The sequence below is a fragment of the Perca flavescens genome, chromosome 3 (genome assembly GCF_004354835.1).
Source record: "Perca flavescens isolate YP-PL-M2 chromosome 3, PFLA_1.0, whole genome shotgun sequence".
NCBI classification, from domain to species: Eukaryota; Metazoa; Chordata; class Actinopteri; order Perciformes; family Percidae; genus Perca; species Perca flavescens.
Genome location: NC_041333.1, coordinates 3,096,023 through 3,117,688, shown reverse-complemented (window position 1 = coordinate 3,117,688; position 21,666 = coordinate 3,096,023). Strand labels below are relative to the sequence as shown.

General features: G+C 42.7%; 2 protein-coding genes across 14 annotated transcripts in view; one reads left to right on the top strand and one right to left on the bottom strand.

Annotated features, from left to right (window-relative positions):
* The window catches only part of LOC114552477 (serine/threonine-protein kinase DCLK1), a 31,164-nt gene extending 28,791 nt beyond the window's left edge, over positions 1–2,373 (top strand). Inside the window, exon 17 of the mRNA XM_028573307.1 lies at positions 2,287–2,373. The gene's annotated coding sequence lies outside the window, so the exon portion shown is untranslated. The remainder of the gene's footprint in view (positions 1–2,286) is intronic.
* The window catches only part of nbeab (neurobeachin b), a 280,354-nt gene that overhangs the window by 5,648 nt on the left and 253,040 nt on the right, over positions 1–21,666 (bottom strand). For 11 of the 13 annotated variants that reach the window (XM_028573291.1, XM_028573290.1, XM_028573295.1 and 8 more), the window contains 10 exons: positions 19,780–19,932; positions 16,727–16,894; positions 12,053–12,142; positions 10,784–10,976; positions 8,387–8,458; positions 8,083–8,238; positions 7,034–7,204; positions 4,291–4,392; positions 3,304–3,500; positions 2,270–2,421 (listed from right to left, as the gene is read on the bottom strand). In XM_028573291.1, coding sequence (XP_028429092.1) covers positions 2,270–2,421; positions 3,304–3,500; positions 4,291–4,392; positions 7,034–7,204; positions 8,083–8,238; positions 8,387–8,458; positions 10,784–10,976; positions 12,053–12,142; positions 16,727–16,894; positions 19,780–19,932 — 1,454 coding nt within the window. The remainder of the gene's footprint in view (positions 1–2,269; positions 2,422–3,303; positions 3,501–4,290; positions 4,393–7,033; positions 7,205–8,082; positions 8,239–8,386; positions 8,459–10,783; positions 10,977–12,052; positions 12,143–16,726; positions 16,895–19,779; positions 19,933–21,666) is intronic. The other 2 variants (XM_028573293.1, XM_028573296.1) reach the window with 1 other exon arrangement.

Here is a 21,666-nt window from a genome sequence, read left to right as displayed (position 1 = left end):
CGCACCTGTGTTCTTAGGATTGATGAATCCCACGTCTTTGTAACTGAAAGCACGTGCCAGTTGTTCCTAATTAGCATTAGAAAACGCCCAGCAAATTCCCATATAAGGACATGACACTTCCTGTGCACCTCCTGGGAGACAGGTTTTCGGAGATTGTCGGAGCCGCGGTGGAGGAAGTACTGAATCTCAGTACTTAAATAAAAGTACAAATAACAAGAGACATATTTACTTTGGTAAAAGTAGAAGGTGTCCACTACCACAAACAAGGCCTGGCTTTTTAAAAAAAAGTTCCTATCCTAACCATGAAACGGAAATGTGTTGTTTGAATCGGAATGCGGTTGGTTTTATTCATGGATGTATTTCATTTTCTTTAACCATGCAAGTAAGCAAATAAAGTGTGTGAAGCAGCGCAAATAGGGAGATGTGAAGAGGTCCAGCCAAATAAATAAGATATGAACGCGTCTTACACAGCCTGGCGGAGGAGTAAACGACGCTGTAGAGAGAAATAGATATAGCAACTATGATTTAAAAACGGGAATAATAAAAACAAACGTTTTCATTTTCACTTTTACCGGGGCTGTATTACCGAGGGTCAGCGACGCAGCACCGGAGCCGGCTTGGATCAGCAGTGCCCCATATATACAGTATCTACGGCAACCCATATATACAGTATCTACGGCAACCAAACTTTACTGGTGAGACAAACGTGTGACGGTCAGGAAGACGTTTTGGCAGAGGGGGGAAACTGATCAGAAAATGTAACGGAACGTTGTAGAAATGTAGTGGAGTAGAAAGTATAGATAATTGCTGCAAAATGTAACAAAGTAAAAGTCAAAAGTAGGCTATGCACTATTGAGTCTACTTAAGTAAAGTACAGATACGTGAAAAATGTACTTAAGTACAGTTAGGACGAATTTGTACTTTGTTACATTCTATCACTACATTTTGGCCCTATAAATAGCGATCAATCACCAAATAACGCAGGATTTAATCAGTTGAATGGCTGATGTAAATTGTATTGTTAGTGTTTTTTTTTTGCATAATATGATTTTTTTTTACAACAAATGATCAGAAATACATTACAGTACAATACTATCATTGTAAACGACTGTAGAATTAAATAAAATGCCGTAAGCAATCATTTGAAGCAAATTGTCATCACTCAAATGTGCGTAAGAGTGCTTTTCAGTGTTCGTAGATTTTGTTCTTAGCTAAGAACAAATCCAAGTTAAGAAAACATTAGTGAATGCCAGAATCTTTGTAAAAAGTTCGTAAGAAGGGTTTAAGAACACATTTCTTCGTAAGAACGGTTGGTGAATGAGGCCCAATGTCTATTTCCTGAATTCACCTCATCCGAGGACCTTATTAAAGCAGTAAATGTACCTGTATATCAGGTTCTCAAAGTTTTGGTGTCTGAGTGCCAATATGCTGTTAGTCATAATAAATTATGGCATACTATACTATAAATGTTTTGTGACAAACTATGACATTTTTCATGACCTACTATTATGATTTAATATAATTTTTTTGCGACACTTATTTGGATAACTTGCTATATTTCTTATGACATACTATACCAGGGGTTTTCAAGTTCTGATAACTTGGTGCCAATATGGAGAGCCAGCATATGATTGAGGGCCACATAGGAAAAGTGCACACATAAAACAAAATATTTTAATTTTTTCTATTCTATACTATTTTCAATTCTACATTAAATTGCTAACTTCAGCTAACAGCACTAACATTGATGACAGAATGTAATTCCTGCAACACTTGTGAGGTGTCACTAGTTGCCATGCAACCAGTAGCTTTCTACAAGTTGTTATGCCTAACCTGACAGACGCGTGTTAGGGGGGGCACTAGTCTGGCATAGCCAGACCTATCTCCACAGCGCTGTGGCAGCACTGGAGTCTGGCTAAACTGCTTATCATTGTGGGATAGAGGGGAAAATGCTCTGGATTGTTTGCGTTTCTTTAAACCAATCATAATCGCCTTGGGTGGCGCTAAGCTCCGAATGCTGCGACGGTGCCCTTGCCGATTGGTGTATTAAATGTACTGTAAGCTATTGAAAGGGAAAGTATTAAAAAAAGGACTGCGGATGATTAAAGTATAATGCATAGATTTTATGTCACCTTCAGGGGCTGCACAAAACATTTCTGAAGGCCACTGGCTTGGACACTTTGAGAAACTATGCTGTATAATGATGACAGTTAATTAGGTTGGAATTCTGTGGCCTCATAATTGCTGCCATACAACTGCCCGCTCTGACCTTTGATCGTGTGATAGGTCCATGGCTCGGATGCCAGCATCACAGCCAGGGTAGACGTAGAGCTGTTTGAAGTCACAGGCCTGCCACACCTCCACCACGCCATTATCCCCACCTGTGACCAGGTTGTGGCCATCACTACTCAGGAGAATAGCCTACAGCAGGGACAGAGAAGAGAAGGGTTCAACATGTCACTTCTAACTATAGACTGTATATAAAGAGCTTCCAACTTAGGGAAAGTTGTTTTGCTGCATAATGTAAAAAATGTAACTGAATGACAGATGCTTATGTACTGTACACAACATAAACGACAACATTTGTAATTATGGAGGAACAGTATGTGTACAGTTTTGTACACATTTAAGATGGGTTATTGTAATAATACTATTTATACAATTATATAACTGTATCAAAGCTTTGGTGCGTAACTTTTTGATATTGCTGAACGTCCGTTACATTTAAGCCGTTGCCAAATGAGTTGCTCCAAAGCTAATTAAGACTATCAGCTCCACACAACTCTCTCTGGATTTCTCAGTGTGACTATGTTCAGAAGATTGTGGCGTCCGGTGACTTTCCCGTGCAGAAACTCAAGTGAAGTTAATGACCTCTTCTGAAGAGTCCATGTTTTTTAACCCTCCGTGTCCTCCTTGACTACTAGAAACTGCGTGGGGGGTGCTTGTGGTCACAGGAGGCTTTTATCATGTGGACGCGCAACAGTGTTGTTGTCATTACTTAGAATTCCTCATGGGGGAGACAGAAACTACAGCTTTAATATCTTGAATTTCTCCTGTAAAACATTGAATTGTAAACCATGATCCAGGCTGTGTAGTCTTGCTGACTTTTTTGACAACTGTTTGTTTAACTTATGTTACCCTTTCAGGCAATCATCAATAAAGATCCTGTTGTACATAACCATCATCAGTGTTTTTGCAAACTGACTCAGTATTTGAATCAAAGCGTATGTACAGTAATAAAAGGTTGGTAAAGATGCATCCACATCTCTAATGGATTCTTTTGGTGTAAAAATACCAGCTTACCCTGGTGGAATCATTGACCTCCATCTGTGCCAGCAGCTTTCCATTAATGCTGAAGTTGCAGAAGCAGCCCCTCTCGTACTTGATGATGCAGTGGCCCTCACTGGACACTGAGATGAGCCATGGGCACCGATAGTGCTCTGGCCCCTCCAGAGCCCGCAGCAGGTCCCCTGTGATGGTGTGGACCAGACATGGACCCTCTGCCGAACCCAAACATGCACAGACAAGCAGTGACAAACTGTGCTCATGTAAAACGTTATAAAATCAGACAACTTACTTTCTGCAGTTCTACAGCATGCAAAGAGATTCCTGGTCCTGGCTTTTTCTGTGAGGCACTTGCATGTGCAGCTGAGTACACATTAGAGTTGTTGTGATACCAATACCAGTATCACAAATGCCTCAGATATTGCCTAAAATGTTCTGTGCACCATCTGATATTACCTGGCACATATTCTGGAATTTGTTCTGTATGTCTGAATGATAAATGGTGCTAATAATAAAAAACTGATCTAAAAAAAAAAAAGATATTGCCTAAAATGCTGGTATCAGTGATTATTCAAGTCTTTGCAACCGATCAGATACCACATCATTTTGCCCCAAAGAAAATCTACTTTAAAATATGTTATTTATGTTCTATTTTGGTTATGACTCAGCTACATAATAAAAGAAAGTTCTATGGCATTCATTCTCTGTATGTAGGGTTATTAGTATACAGCTGCTAAATAACTATTAACTGTTGCTTCATAGAGTTGTCCATTTTTATGGATGAAATAAACTTGACTGACTTTAAAGTGTATTTTTTATTGGTATGGTATAGACACATGCAGGTCTAGAGTGCTCATTGAAACAAACATCTGTCAATCTACGTGGGTTGGTAATAGACTGGTAGCCTACAGTATCTATGCCAGTATATTCTAGCTCAAACACAAGTGTCCCTGACCTCCTCTCTGATGACAGTGACGTTAAAGGGAGACAGGAGAGTACACTGACCTTTGGCTCCGCTGATGACCAGGCCCAGCTCTGCACAGACTGACACACACACAACTTCCTGGTCATGGCCAGTCAAAACTGCTCGCGGTGCCGGGTAGTCACCTAAAAGATCACACATACACAATATCATGAACCGATTACTTGGTCTATCTATATCTATCGCCTGACTCTGAAACAATCACCTAAACAATCTGAATGTACCTGTCAAATTTCTGAACTGGGATTTCTGTGCAATAAGCACCACACTTAAAAAATAATAAAATAAATTATAATTATAATTTATAAAATAAAATAAACACAAGCACAGTGATTGAGACACGCATCTGCTAGCAGGGAGGTCCCTTTGAATTGTCATGTAAATGCTGGCATGCCCACTGATGGCAGCCACGCCACTTGATTTCATCCCGTGTGTCACATGATTGATGACGGCCGGGGGAGAGGTTAGTGAGGGGAGTTCCACGGCACCCGGAGGCGACCTCTAGTCTCTTTCTGAAAAGGCACTGATCACCAATACTGAATAAACCCACATCATGTCCTTAACTACTGCAGAGAGTCTAACCCTTTGAATCCACCACTAAATTAATGTCAACAGTGGGACAACAGTGGGAAGTATCTGTATTTAACAACAAAGAAAGAAATGCAGACCAAATGCAGCCAATGAGAAGCAGAGAAACTGTTTTAATACTGTAAGTATTAAAATACTGTAAGTATTAAAACATAACAGAAGGGGTAGATAGGAATTCTGGGTCAACTGAAAACAATTATGCTTTAGGCACTACTGCAATTTGTGTGGGCCCTTAGTATTCACCACCTTTCAGCCCACTAGTGACGGCAAACTCAACTCAAGCATAAAATACACTAGACTCAAAAGTTCAGCCAGTTCAGGAAAGTTTCTCTATCCACCTCGATGACAGTAAAGTCTGGATAGATGATGTGGACATATGCCAGACTGCTCTCCTTCTCCTCTCTTGTCCCCCTCCTCCTCCCCCATCATCTCCTCACCTCTGCAGCTGTAGCGGTCCAGTCAGTGAGCTGGACTGTGATCGATGCAGCACAGTCCCTTAGAGACCAGGAACCTGAGCAGCGCTGTCAGTCCCAGCACCCACTGCTGAGGGAAGCTGAATAGGACAAGTGTCAGAAAAAGCCTCCGGGGGGAAAAAGGGGACCTTATGCAACTCACCTATCCGACAAAAGATTCAATCAGCCTGCACCGCGTACCCCCCACCCTCTCCTAGCCCTTGGGACGAGACCAAGTCAGCCGCCACAATTACCCCGTGCAAATATCCCCTTGCACCGGGCCGAGTCTGAGCGGCAGGGCCATGATTGAGCTGGAAATATTTTAATTATTATACATTTAAGACACATGCAGCCTTTTGGGGTGCGGGCGAAAATCAATTTCTTTGGCACTCCACATCTACGGGATGAGGAAGCAGTGATCCAGAGGGCTGCTGCTACATATTCACACAACCTTCAACCGGCATTATAGAAAATATAATAGGCATGAAATCATCAGAACGAGACTCGGGGAAAGGATCGTTCAATGAAGAATAAGGAAATAAGTACGGGAATAAAGAGGACTTTGGTGCTCTGTGTGTTATACAACATTTATTTGAGGGCTTCGAGTGTGAAGATATGAAAGTATATGCGGTAGTGGTTTATCCCAGAGGATCATTGTAAATGCCGGCCATTTTTGTATAATGTGTCAAATCTTTAGCTGATTCCTCTGCACTGCCCCTGGTCCTTTACAAACAAACTCCAGGATCCCACACCTCTATTGCTCTGCATTCTTAAAGCAAGCTAGATTAGTATCCGCTGCCTCCACAGTGTTTCTGAAATTATGACATATGGACTGTTCTGTTGATAAGACGTTGGAAGTGATTTCACTGAGTGAAAATGCATCTTTTTTCACGCTGTCTTTTGTTTGTTGAGATGAGCGATGCAGTTTCTGTCCCTTTTGTCCATTGCGGATGCATTGTAAGCACTTGTAGTGTGAATATCAGGGGAATACTATTCTCCTGCTGCAGTAACACAAGTGCTATTGCCCCTTGCTAATTGGAGGCAACCAAGCTGAAATTCTTAATTAACTGTCGGAGCCTCAGTGAAGTTAATTAGAGAACACTCACAACTAATCTGGAGCTCCTAGAATCTGTAACAATTGGAAACACAAGATCTTCTAACGCACACAAACACACACATTGTATTGTCATCCAGAAATTAAAAATAAATTCTTCCTTGTCTTCAGTTTTTCAATTCCATACCATATATGGTGCTCCTCCCTGTACAGTACTGTGATGTCTGTTTCCCATACCCTGATGGATTGTTTTGAACACAGACAATCAGTGAAAATGAGCAACTAAATGAACTGAGCAGCAGAAATCACACACTGGGGTCTACTATTTTGAAAGCCAAGACATCTGGAGTCCTCTACTTGAAAGCAGCACAGCTCAATGCAATAAATCACACTAATAATATATCACAGCTACAGTGCAGATACATTATCTTCTCCCTGTCTCTCCACATTATTCGATTTCTAGGGTAGAATGCATTTTTTCCAGTGTTGATCAAAGGCTCTTTTTGAATATACTAACAATGAACTCATGCACCTATACAGGCTTTATACAAGAGTATTTCATAGGTGAAATACTAACAGAAAATATCCCTGTAACTTTGCAAAGAGGGCAATGCTACTGTATACTGTGTGTGTGTGTGTGTGTGTGTGTGTGTGTGTGTGTACTTTACTTACTGTTATTGGGGTTGTCGCCGATAATATGGTGCCGTCCACTCCAGTACCACAGCAGAAGTGTCGCATCCCTGGACCCAGAGACGATGTAGCAGTCTCCTCCGATGTAAGACTCTGATCTGGCCAGACATGTCACTACGTCCCAGTGGCCAAAAACTATCTGGGTCAGCTTGCCTAAATAAAAAAATATATGCACAAATGTTTTCGATGTTGGCAAAAATCGTTAAGTCAGAAGTTCCTGAAATGCGACATGGTAAAACTACTCCTGCTGTTGAGAAAGCCCCACTGACTGTGAGGGAGTATTGTGTGAAGTAGTGAAACATGTTTTGAGTGTGGTTAAATCAGTGGGTCCCAGCCTCTTTGGCTTGTGGCCTCTTCAAATAAACCGTCTGCTTGTGACCCACCATCACAGATTAAGGCTTTAGTGTGGACAGAGCTCAACCCAAAAGAGTGATTTTTCTCTGGGCCTGGGTAGCTCACTTGGTAGAGTGGGCGCCCATATGCAGGGGCTCAGTCCTTGACGCAGCGGCTCAGGGTTCGAGTCCAACCTGCGGCCATTTGCTGCATGTCTTCCGCCTCTCTCTTCCCCCTTTCCCGTCTACAGCTGTCCTGTCTATTAAAGGCTAAAATGCCTTTTTTCTCTCTTGGTTTGTTATGTTTGAAGGATTGTTAAAGGCCAGAAGAGGTCAAAGTATCCAGTATTTCATAAGAGAAAAGAAATATTGAGGAAAAAATAAACAACAGACTTTTTTCTTATCCATTCAATCCTCTTGTGAAATTCATCCCAACCCTTTAGTTTGGAACCACCAAATAAAATGCAGCTTGTCAAAATGTAGTAAATTATCATCTTGTTCCCATTGAAAAAGAAATTAGCAGAAATAACTTGTTTTCTTATCAGTGAGTCCCAGCATATTGCAGTACAGTTATCAGTTTCTCTACAAGGCTTGTCAGGAGAGAACAGCGACAATACTGTATTATTCCCATTATAGCGCTCCGTCCTCCACACATCAGCGCACACCTCTATAGGAAATAGAGTTTACACTGTAACCTACCTGTCTCGGAGGAGTACACACGAAAGCTCTTGTCCCAGAAGCCACACACCAGTATGTAGCGGTTGTCAGCTGTCACCACAAAACAGTGTGTGGTGATTTGGATGCTCTGGTCCACTAGGTCTGTGATCTGGCGCTTGTTGCTTCCAGTATTGTTGGCTGTGGGGGAAAAAAAAAAACAGAACAGAACTCATGTCAATACCTGAGGTGTTAAAGTTATTAATTAAGAGCCTTACAGCTAAAATACAGCATATAAAAGCCAGTGGTCAAATGTATTTTTCCATTCAAAACAAGGAAGCTTACTCACCAACCAGAGAGTCCATCTCTATAGGGAGGTGATGGGCCTGCTCAAGAGAGTAGCCTGGTGCTCCTCGGAGACCTGGATTACATAAGTATATTAATCATTGAGGCTATTTCTCACCTCTGGACGTGTGCATTAGGGCGGCACGATTGAGGAAAATATCTAATTGTGATTATTTTGACTTATATTGTGATTGCGATATGATTCACGATATTGAAGGGCATGATTATGTTTGTATCATCATTCTCATTTTCATTGACTAATATTAAATCTTGAAAAATGTAAATGATTATAGTGTGATTTTTTGCGAGGATCTGTACTAGAGATGTGCCTCCGATACTGCCTGAAACGCTGGTATCGGTAAGTACTGGAGTTACTGCACCAATCCAATACCATGTAATAAAGCCCTAAAGAAAATCTACTTTGAAGTAGTTTATTTATATTCTTTTTCCGTTATAACTGACTGTCAGACTGGATAATAAAAGAAAGTTCTGTGGCGTTCATTGTTTGTTCATGTTTCACAAAGAGTTTAACCTGAGCCAGAGAGACAATAAAGATAGAAATCAATTCCCAATAGTAAAAAAAATGGCAGCGAGAGCTGAGATCGGAGGGGAACGTAATTCATTGAGAGACAGTTTGGGACAACATTTCCCACTGTTCCAAGAACCCAAATCACCCGCAGATCCACTTCAACATATGCCATAGGACATATTGGACTCCTCAGAAGAGATACGTCTCGAAAGCCATTCCCACTCCCTATTGCACGTTCTGCCAACCTGAACAAACTGGAACTTTCCTACATATGGTCTGGGAGTGTGAACAGGTGAATGAGTTTTGGAATAAAACAACATCAATCATAATTCCTACTGACTCTAAATTACATATTTCATATCACATCCATACAGGGATAGTAGTGTACAGTTAAAATATAAATATAAAAAATATATGACACACTGGTATCAGACCAGTACTCTGTATTGGCTGATACGCAATTTCAGGTATCAGAATCGGTATCGGGAAGCAAAAAATGGTATCGGACAATCTTTAATCTGTACCAAACAAAGATGTTGTCTTTATTCTGTAGGATAGGATTTGTAGGCCGGGACGTCTCTGCAGCACCACACTACTTTATTTTAGAATGGTTTGACACATATTTTGCCTTTAACAAATATTGCGTCCCCCCTGCGATTTGGATATTGCACTAGTCCATATTGCGATTTCGATAAAATTGCGATTAATTGTGCAGCCCTAGTGTGCGTTCTTACACACAGACCTCCATCAGGTCCATCAGAAAGTAGCGTGGATCAACGGAAGTACAGCACATTTCCAGGATAAAGCCCAACATGTCATGCTTTGCCCCTCAGAATATGTCCGATTGGTTCGGGGATCATTGTGGACCAAATCCACCAAAAGATACACTGGCAAGAACAAATTACGTTTAACTTTGTATCCAGCTAATTTAAATAGCTCATGTTACTGTATTGTGTAAACAGTTAATTACTTTTGCGGGGTGCAAATGTTCCACTAAAACAAGTTTCTTCCTGGGACTATTTTGCAGAGCCACCGTGACCACTTGTGGAGCCTAGCACCGCCCAAGACGATGTGATTGGTTTAAAGAAATGCAAACAACCCAGAGCGTTTTTTCCTCCTATCCCAGAATGTATGTGTGGTGTAGTCAGACTTTACTCCACAGCGTTGTGGAGTAAAGTCTGGCAATGCGAGACTAATCAGAAAGATTTCTGTCTGTCTTACTGGGCTTTTATATTTTTATTTTTTAAGTGTCAAACAGAATGGAGACATCTTATCCATGCAATCTGTATCTGGAGCCAGTTTCGAAACAGCAACACATCTGAAAATATGGAGACCTTATTATCATCATTATTCTGAAAAACCAAACCACATTTCCCTCCTCTCCGACAGGATGGCAAGGGTGCTGCAGCTGTGTTCATTAGTGTGGGAGCAGCCACACAGTGCCGACTCTTTGGTCCTGGGCTCAGTGTGTCTCTACAGTGACAGATGGGGACGTGTGAGGAGAATGTGGTGCAGTTGCGGCCTAATTTCCAAGTAACCATTGCTTTGGCCCTCTGACCCTGAGGTGAGGCTGATTCTCAGGGAGGGGCTCTGTGGGTAATGTTGTTCACACATGTCTCAAAAGGAACATGTGGAAACACTCATGGTCAGCTTACCTAGGAGGTGCTAGCCTCTCACACAGCCAGCTGGCTACAGCTCTATTATGAGTGGTGGGCAGGTTTTGTGTGTGACGGTGATGAAGTGATTTTACAGGGCCGCTGCTGTGGTAGGTATCGCATGTGGTGTGGCACTTTTTTCCCCTTCTTTCTCTTTTTTTACGAGGGGCATATGATTGAACACATCGCCCGCCATTGCGTGTTGAGCGCCACTCACCGACGGTGTTGTGCCATCGGTTGACAGCGAACACGCGGCTGCAGGTGACCGTGACCACGGCAGGTATGGCGAGGTGGGGCAGGGTGTTGGCGGCCACATGCGTTACCGGCGAATTGGACGGAAACTTCAACACCATGATGACGTCCTGCTGCATCTGGTCCTTGAACATGAGAGGACTCTGTGGAAGGAAACACTATTGAGTAGAAGAGAGAAAAGACGGAGTGTAAAAGGACGAAGGGATGTGATGGCGGGAGAGGAGGAGTACAAGGAAAAGAGGAGCAGGAAGAGGAAGGGGGGGCAGCAGGAAGGCAGAGGGATGTAGAAGATGACATGAAGAGGTAAGAGGTATGGGAGAAAAAGTATGGAAAGAGGCAATTAGTGTGGAGGTTGGAGGAAAAACTAGGTTCAGACACAGAGGAGAGCATCATGCACTGCCCCCCACCCCCGGACAGTGCAGTCAGACGAGGGACTGGTCGGACAAGGGAAAGACATGGAAAACTGGGATGGAGTAGGCTGTACACATGAGATGGTGCATACATGATACATCAGAAAGACTGAGTTTGGTCCACAAAGAAGGAGCATTACACTTTTTTTTAAAAGATGTGCTTATTTCACCACTGTAAAACGCAGCTCAACAAGCCTTGATTAAAGTTCAAGTGGAGCAGGAGTAAAAGCAATCGAGGACATAGTGATCCTGACAATACTTTGAGTTTTGAACCAGTTTCAGCTCTCATCTTGTCCCTAATTTTATAGGCTTTTGACAGAAATGGATGAAACACAAAAGTAGAAAATTGAACTAAAAGGTCTCAAAGGAATCTGCCTTACAAAGTTTCTTGAAGGGAGAGAGAAACCGAGAGAGCCATGTGGGGATAATGAGGGCAAGGCTGACTATTACATGGATTAGACAGGGACGAGCAGCTTACAGCAGAGAGAGGGAAGCTAGGCCAGTAGGGAGCACTCTTCCCTTTACACCACACTGCTAGTAGGCAGTAACAGCTAGAAAACAAAATGTGTTGTTATATTGCGGGCCTGTGACCTACATGAGGTAAGGGTTAGGATTAGGCTCTGAAATATTTACATAACGGAGTGAAGGAAATAGAAAGAAAGAAAGAAAGAAATCAGGGACATCTATCTTAATCTTGTGTCTACCTACAAACACAGGCCCGCAAACCCACACCATTCAGGCTCGCGTAGGTCCACACATCGTCTCTCACACACACTAACCACCAGAGGTGCAGGGAATTTTCCCAGCATGCACGTTGCTCTCACCAGGTGCATGGCGGAGCTGCGTGGAGGATGTGGCTCAATAAGCAACTGAGATGGCGTCTGTCCAAAGCTCTGGATCTGTGCCTCTGTGGCCTGCGGGAGAGAGAGAGAGAGAGAGAGAGAGAGAGGAGAAGGAGAAAGAGAGAGAGCGCGGCTGTCACAATCAATATGCATCAAAGTGATGGGTCAATGCGTTACTTGACAATGCAAGCAAATCCTAACTCAGCCGTGCCTCTGAGGAAAGGGGGAGGTAAAGGGAAAAGGGAGCACTCCCAATCCGCCTGGGTGCTCCCCCTTCCCCCCTCAGCCTGCAGAGTCATCCAAGTGTTAGTATGGAAGAGACAAGCCTTTTCCTATTAACATGCTTCAGTTAACCATTCCCATTTCCAGGCGCAGGGGCCCCCACTGCATAAATGTTAACCTGGAGTGACATCCAGCTAGGACTGCGGCAGGCCGGCCTGCTTTTAGATGTTATTGTGCTTGAAACAAAGGGGAAAAGCATGTCCAAGCACACAAACATACGTACCAAACAGAGGCACAAAATCACACAAGCAGACCGAGACAATTTGGCAGAGGAACCTTGATGAAGGATGATTTATGGGGTACAAACTAGGAGTAGGGATGCTCGTGACGCACCCTGAGTACAGGAAGAAAAATGGGAAAAAAAAACACACCGGAGGAATCAAGTCTTAACTATTATTAGAAAATAACTTCCAGACAAAAGATCAGCTTTGCCTCAAAGTGAGTGAGGAAAAAAAAAACAAGCAGTAAGAGCTGCTGAGCTTGACTGAAAGTGGGGCACTCCACGGCGGGAGTGATTGATGTGACTGGAGCCACTTCCACCATCAGAGGGGAGCTTGTAGATGTCCGTCAATGCCACTGTGCACAATGGAACGTACATCGCTCAGCCTTTCGCCCGCCCTTCTGGCTGCCTGGGTGACTAGCCTTCATTTTCCTCCGCCTGTACACACCGCTCACAATCAAAAGGACCTATTGGGTAGCACATGCCACAGAGGGAGATGTGGCAAGGGAAGTTTGGGAGGCGATACTGAATTAGGACAGGCCACCTGCAAGCCAAACAGTCGCCTCCACCAATGCCACCCCCGGTCACTTCCTATCTTCCACAGCACCAAAAAAGGCGCTGTCCACAGCAGTGAAAGTTTCATGTGAGTTTGTGAGCACATTTGGCAACCATTAAGTGCTAGTCAGTGTTTCTTTACAACGCAGTCCGTCAAGTAATAAGCAACTGACATTATGGCTTTTTAAGGTTAGGTTTGGGGTGAGGGTCACGATGTCTGTTCAAATAAAGAAATTTGATACAAAGATCAGAAAGGGAAAGGAGGCCATGTGGACAACATCACCATATTTCTTGTGCTGATTCTATTACCAGGGATACTGGGCTGCTACATGTCCAATTTTGGTAGTCTTAGACAACAATTGTTTCCAGAGTGCAAGGGGAGGATTTGACTGTGTGTGTGTGTGTGTGTGTGTGTGTGTGTGTTTGGGAAGGGGGTCTGACTTGTTGAAGGTTAACATGTTCCTCCACTGGATGATCAAAACGTGTCAATATGCTCTCAGGTGCTTCCACACTAATCCTCTCTGAGGTACGTCAGAAACGTATCCCTACCTCAGTCTGGGATGGGGAGCACTTAACAGGCACTTCATTAGTTTAAGTCACTTCAGGTCTCTGCTTTTTGGCTGATAAGTGACACTTATCGCCAAAGCCATCTGGATGATCTCCCCTTCCAGCAACACGCGCCTTGCATGGGTGAGCACCAAACATCCATCATAACACAACACAATGTCTGCGTGTGTGTCTGTAGGACTTTGTTTGCATCTGATTTGGGCATGAGGCAAAAGGCTTCAGAGGTGAGTGGCTGGCTGCATCTCTCTCTCTCTCTATCTGCTGCCTGGTTCCCAAACTGGTGACAGAGAGGCTGCGTGGAGCACCCACCCACCCACCCACCCACCCCCTAACAGCATCCTCCAGTGCACTCACGCAATGCAGCAACACAACAGCTCTGTCAGACAGAATGCAAACACGGCCTCGCAGTGACCCACTAAGCAGCGTGGGATCGTGCTGAGTCATGACACCTGAGTTCAGCGGCAGCAACTACAAATATGAAGCTGCTTCACCTTTCACCTTTTGACTGACTCGGGAGATTACAGAAGCAAATTGCTTTCAATAAGTACTTCTGGCTTTAAAGTAGTATAAACCGATTATAAAAACAGATCAAGGCAGCACGGAAACAACACGGACCCAAAGCAAACACATATAAACAAACTATTAATGTAATTGCGGTGTAATTGCGTTACTTTCCCACGTGATGATGGAAGACCGATGGAAATGTGTTTAAAGATAAGCTTATCTGGATTTATTTAAATCCTTAAGTACTAACAACGAATTAGCCTGAGGGTGTTTCTTGAGTGACAGCGGGAGTCCATGTGTGCACTACTGTACGTGGGAGCAGAAATGTCTCAAACAATGTGTCCACCAGCAGCTGATTGTCTCTAATGCAGTTATCTTCAATGACAATGCACACATAATCCTTATTCTATGTGATAAATATGAAGGAAGTGTCTTATTATTAAGGTCAAGCATTTAAACACTTGTGTCCCGTCACTATGAGAAAATCAAGGTGAAATCAATTTGAATATATATATATATATCTTGGCTGCTTCAAACCCTTCATTGGCTAGCCACGGCGCACTTTGTTGTCTTTGTTGATTCAGAAGGGGGCGGGAGGGGCAGTGGCAGCTGAGGAGGAATGGAGTCCCACTGATGAATAATTTGTCTGTTTACTTGTGACTGACACAGCAGGGTTTGAATCGAGGGGTGGCTGTCATGTTTGTCCATAAGAGAAGGCTGTCAGGAGGAGCATCACGTCGGAGGAGTGCTGTTCCGGCAGTGTGCCCAGTAGAGCTGTCACCGTGCCCTCAGCCACAGGCCCCGCGGCGTGTCAGAGGGTGTCATCATTTCCTTTCTGACACATGGGCGGAAATTATCTCTCATGACCTCTAATTTATTGGCATTTCAAATGCCTTAATTGTTATGACTAACGCTGGATGTGCAGTTTCACCTGTCAGGCTCACAATGAATCAATACCTCGGAGTCAATCGTCACATTTCAGCAGGTCTTAGCGAGACATTCGTTGGGCACTTTTCCATGTTCCACCTCACGGGCTCAGACAGGCAGCTCGCAGACAGGAGGCGTGGTAAACAATAATCTGAACCATGGTACGCTAAATCCTGCAGGAAATCACCTACAAAATGATCATAATGATATAGACTGTGCAGGAATATTGTTCTTAACTTAAGTATTAACTTAAATGAAATCAGCAGAGCATTAAAGTATAATACAACTGTTGTAATCTGCCTGGCAAAATACTTTTTTTTTTATACACATTGTCCTCAGGTTTGCAGGGGGCTGTTGAAAAATTACAATGATCTTTTTCGGAATTGCCAGTAAGACTTCTAATAGACTTCTCCGTAATGCATTTCAGGATCCTGCTTGGTTTTAGAATATGGCATTTAGATATACAAGGTTTTGCTTTATGTTAGAGGAAGATAGAGAAGATATATATATATGGGAGAGGAAGAATCCATCAGGAATGAGCAACATGATTGAAGGTATGAAGATTGGTCTTAATTGGTGCTCATCATATCAGCATTACATCAGTTGCAATTAGCTGAGCCTATTTCTCTCTCCAGCACAAATACATTTACATGTCACAATAGCGACTACATCAACTGGGCACGCAATTAGGGAGTCTGAGTAGCAGGCTTCCTAATGTGCAGCTAACTAACAGTACTGTCATCTCTCAGGGTAATAGTAGGCAGGGTGTAAGACAGCTAAAAAAAATCCCTCAGCCGGATGAAAAATAATAATAAAAAAAAGGCATCACCTTAATCTTTCTCAAAATGATGAAAAAAAACCTCTCACAATTTCGTTTGGTAATTAGATCGGCCAAATCTTCTGCAGGTGATTTGCATAGTGGTCACTTGATAAATAAAGGCGCCCCTGGAAGTGACAGTATATAAATGACTTGTTTTGCAGACAGCAGATGGTGGATATCACAGGGAGAGACAAGCTCAAACTGGAAAGTATCACAATGCACGCCAGCTGCTGCAGTCTCCGGTCCCCTTTCCTCTCTACGCAATTAAGCTATTCACGAGTCGTACGGCCGAGCTCATAGATATTCAATTAATTCGTTGAAAACAAGAGGATTCACTCCCTCGCCTATTGACTGAGTGACCTCAGTTGATTGATCAAAGAGCTCAGTCAGATTCATTGATCTGATTAAGGGAAGGAACATACAGTACATTCAGTGCGAGGAAGAAAAGAGCAAAGAATCCCGATGTTAAGAGGATCTATGAATTATGTGGACATATATTAAAAGATTTCTGTTTATCTGAGAGAGGGGAAATGAATAACTCCGGTCATCACAAAATGACGCTAATCTCAAAGCTAACTCCATGAGTCAGCAGCTCTGCCAAATTCTCTCACGGCTTACATTTGCATGACACAATAATTGATTGACAGATGCATGATATGAATGCTCCCGGAGCTCCAACACATGCCAGGACAAATAGAGACAGGAAGTTGTGCCTATGTTAAATGAGAAAGGGGGGTGGGGATGGGGGGGCTTTGTCTCCATGGCAATATGTGTGCCTTACCTCTCTGAGCGGAGGGTCGGTGATACTGTCCAGCTTGACGGAGCCCTCGTAAGTCAGGTGGTGAAAGACGTTGAGGGCACGCACCGCCTCCGGGCCTCGCTGCTTGTAGCCGAAAATAAGGTCAATCCACTGATGCAGCTGACATGACACAAACTCGCTTTCCAGGGCCTGTGAGCGGAGTGGAGGGCAATTAGAGGTGAGAGGCATACCAGCACAACACTGAACACAACAAAACACAGCCTACTTTACTGTGAACGGATGACCTACCAGGCAATACGTCACATCGAACATCACAAAACTAATGAAGAGCACTGTAAGGGGAAAATGACTTGCATTCAGTTAAATAAATATTTAACCCGTTTTAGTGTGTATAAATATTACAAGACAAAAAAAAGAGACAGGAGCTGCATCCCTTCCCTTTAATATAATCAGCTAACTCAGGGCTAGCCTCCCATATCACATTTCTCTGTCTACTTAAAATACAGTCCCGCTATCTTTGCATGGAGACAAAGAAATTGGTTCACTACTAACAGGGATCTCATTTACTGTAAAACCATTTGCAGGAGCAACACTGATGAATTACTTGTGAGTGTGGAAAGGGATTTCTTGAGGGAGTGTTAGTGAGAGATTTGGGATGGGATTTAAGGCTGATAACTATTATAAATATACCTATGGAAGCCATGCAGTGGGGGTTTGATGTATTGTTCCACAGTACAGTACGATATAATTCCCATGCATGCTGGTGTTAGGCTTCGCTAGAAGAATTTACACTCCTCCCCTCGCGTCAGGAATAACAGCCATTACCAACAAAGCCTGCTCGAGCACACAGAGGCAGAGTTTGCCACAGGGCATATCACTTCAATTGAAAGTGGCACATGCAAAGATGGGAAGTGGGAGGGGAGGGAGAGAGAGGGAGGGAGGGAGAAAGAGAAGGATGGAAGGGAAAAAAGGAGGAAGAGTGAGACAGAGGCTGAGGCAGGGAGAGATAGTCACTGACAGAAATGACATAAAAGAGGAAGCAAGAGTGTGGGCTAGCTAGGGAACAGAACAAAAGAAAGACAAAAAGAATGGAGGCAGAGGACTGTGATTTTGTGGGCGTGTGAATACACTGGTCTGTGAATGGAACAATGCAAGGCAAAATCACACATGTATCCTTCAACAGTGAGAAAATATCCACTGTAATCCTTTTTTTTTTTTTGTTTTTCTTTTCAGCCATCCTCTCTCCTTGTTTTGGAGATGCACACATGGCCCTAACAACTCCCAGCCTTGCGAGCCGGAGAGAGCTGGACCCGGCAGTGGGGGTAGAGCACGGGGAAAGGTCACCTCCATGAGACCAGCCCCGCTCTGTCACTCCAGCTGAAAAGGTCAAGTGTGTTCCCTGAGCCTCTTTCTACCTCTGGTCCAAAAACACTGTGGCCCCCCCAACCTCCGGATACATAACATGCATGGAACTTTGTGTCTTCCTATCGCTATTATTGAAGTTTCTATGCTTTTAAGAAGGAACTACTCATCAAGCCTTTATCAGAAAGTGGAGTCATACCATAGAGGATTTTTTTTCCTCATGTGAAATGTTTTTCTTCACATGTGAAATGTTACAGTTCACATGAATTTATGAATCTTAAAAAAATTAAGAGATTGTAATCTCCAAAATAATTAGCACTTGCCTAAATTTGGAATCCGCATCATGAAACTTTTTTCAGCTTCAACAATCTGACTTTATCTTTAATGTTGGTTAAAAACAAATGTGGATATGTACTCAAAATGCATCTGCACTGTTCTGAGCACATGCAACGTAGTTTTTGTAGAAATTGTGTTGAGCTGTTGAGTTTCTACAGTAACCGATTCCAGATTAAAGGGAGAACAGACTTCATCGGACAGCAGGAGATTGGGTTGGATCTCCATTTCTTTGTCCGTGCTGCTCCTGAAACCTGCTGGGAGTTGTGGACCACATGTTGATAGGCTGTCTGTATTAAACACGCACACACAGACGTTCACACACACACACACACACACACACACACACACACACACACGGAAAGGGCCCTGCACGCTGCCAAAGTGATGAGGCCCGGCATTAGAGAAGGTAACACTATAGGGCAAACTTGGCCTCAGTCCTGTCCTTCAGTGACATCACTGGGGTCAGGGGTACAGTGTTAGTATTGAGCGCTGCACTTTATTAGATGCTTCATGAATACGTCAAGGAGACACAGATGCATGGGAAGGTTAAAAGGAAGAGTGGGAAATGGATGGCTTTGCTCATGTGAGAAGGAGGCAGAAAAGCTAAATGTAAATCATTCATTTGAAAAATACATCTAAATTATATAATCCCGACCTACAACAGATTCTCAGTATAGTAGTACAGTATATCGCCGCTATCGGTCAGAAACCTTGTATCTCCATATTTTGCCACTGTCATTTTTAAAAAAATAAATCAATGCTATTGGACACCTTTACGTCTGTCTGTGGGTTTTACAAATAAACAGTGACAAGGCAATTTTATCTGACTTCGTCGAAGGTAAATAGTCCAATATAATAATGTTTTCAAATTAGCCTTTTTCCATTTTTTTGAAAAGCAAGAGTTTTGGACATACAAGGTTTTAGCCCGAAAGCAACTATATACATGTAATGTGTATTACAAGTACAAAATCAACCCTAGTAGGTAACATGTCAGGATGCAGTGTGCTGCCATATACTTTAGTGCACTTTATGAGAATGAGATGGCCTCTACTGAATAGTATAACAAGAATATATAAATATACCTAATGAAATGAATCATTACTATGAATTGGACAATCATCTTTATAACATTACAAATGGTCAGAATAGTTTTAATTTCTGTAAATGTCATTATTGCAATCTTAAGTAGCAAGGAAAAAAAGGAGGAGAAAAAGTAAAAGGAGAAAGTAAAAATTATGTAGAATGTTTGGTCAGTAAGGTTTTAATTCTGACTGAAGATTTTTATCCGGGTAATAAAAGAAGTAATATCATATACAGGTATGATTTGAGCTAGGGTAACTATACCATTTAGAATTTGACAGAGGCCTAAACCTTACCATCCTGTTGATCCTAACAAGGTCTTCAGGCTTCTTGGCCCAGGCTGGCAAGTCCACGTCACAGACCATGGTCCGGTCCTCCCTCATTCCCAGATGGTAGCCGTTGCTGTTAACAAACATCTCCGGGAGGTAGTAGAACTCAGGAATCAGTTCCTGTGTATTAAAGGACGAGAGATGTCCACGTTTTACAGCTTACTGACAAGACCACAACGTCTAACCCCACAGTTTTCACCATATAATCGCCCAACAATTCCGTTAAGTGCAAGAAATAACATACGTGAGGACAGAGCCACGGAAAACAGAGAAAAAAGGCTCTGTATCCCACTGAGATGAAGTGAGAATTCAAGGGGAAAGGTAACACAAACAAACCTAACAGCAGGCCATGAGAAGGCGGTGAGAGGTGCTAGTCCAGTTATTGCAGGCAGAAGTGTTAGGTGTGTTAAATGAAACTGGAACTGAGTTGGGTTTTTCTCCCTGGTCTCTTGTGATGGGGTCAGGACCTCGCAGCAGAGGGGAAGTCAGCATGGTAAAGGAGCCCCTACATAAAGCCTGCTGTGGTTCCATACATTGAAGAAGAGAGCAAATATTTACCCGTGTTTTGAGAAAAGCCTATTTCTTAAGGAATTTCTCCTGTGTTGAATGAACATACTGTTATTTTTATATATTTTTTAACCCCTTAAGTACACATCATTTCTCACCTTCCAGGCAAAAATAATAAGACCTAACGCGCTCAACTCACTCTGGAACTTTTAAGACCAGGTGCTGCATCCTTAATGTGGATAATATAGGAACATATAGAAGGTCATTTGGATTGAATTTATTGGAGTGCTGTCCAAATTACCTTTGTTATTACCTTCCAGGCAATCATTTATACATCATGGACATTAACTTGCAAAGAGCTTGCTTGAGATGGGCAATTCACTACAGTGAACAGTTTGATGCCTTTATCTTTTACCTGAGTTACAGATAGAAATTGTTAAAAAAAAAAAAACTCTCACATTATTTGTCTTCTGGGTTTGTTTTCCAAAAACACAGCTTTCGCAATGCTCTTTGGCAGTTAACTCTGAAATGTAGATGTCATACCTTCCTTAAAAAGCAAGAACATTTGGACAGACAGTACTTGCTTCCAAAAATAAGAAGAAAGGAGATGCAATTTAATGATGACAAAAACTGTCATAGCAATCTGAAATTAAATGGTGGCTTCCTGGATGTCAAGCAGTCAATCCAAAAACGGTGGCATGCTTTGACTAGGTAATGGGCTCAAAATGCAAAACTACCGATATGGTCATTTAAGATTATTATTATTATTTTTTTTTAAATATGGCATTTGCAACATAAATGACTGTATACAGTACATTTTCTGGGATTCTGCAGTCCTCCATCTGACCCTTTATCCTTCTAATCATACAGCTAAGAAAGGATGAGTGAGCAAAGCCTCTCCACAATGAGACATATGCACACGAGGAATGTAGATCCTCCACTCTGTCCTCATTAGAAAATATACACACAAGACAAGTTAAATGCTGTTGTCTGTCTCTTAGTATGAAGGAGGGTGCAAGACACTATTTTAACTCTTTGTATCAGGCTTGTTTTATGAATGCAGTGTTTGTCAGATTCAGTGGTACTATTGTGTTTTACACTGCCTATGGGATACATAACATGCAGAGCTTTTAGGCCCCCATAAATCAACGGGTTTTGATAGAGCGAGTTAGCATGACATGGTACAGGCCAATAACACCGCTGGTCTGCTGTTGGTCACATTTCACCCTCCGCACACGACAGGGAAAGGGAGGAAAGTAGCCATTCCTCTCCGTTTCCCTCTGTCTCTCTTACATACACACAACCACACTTTCCCTCCACTTTTTCGCCTGTAAACTTCCTGCCGTA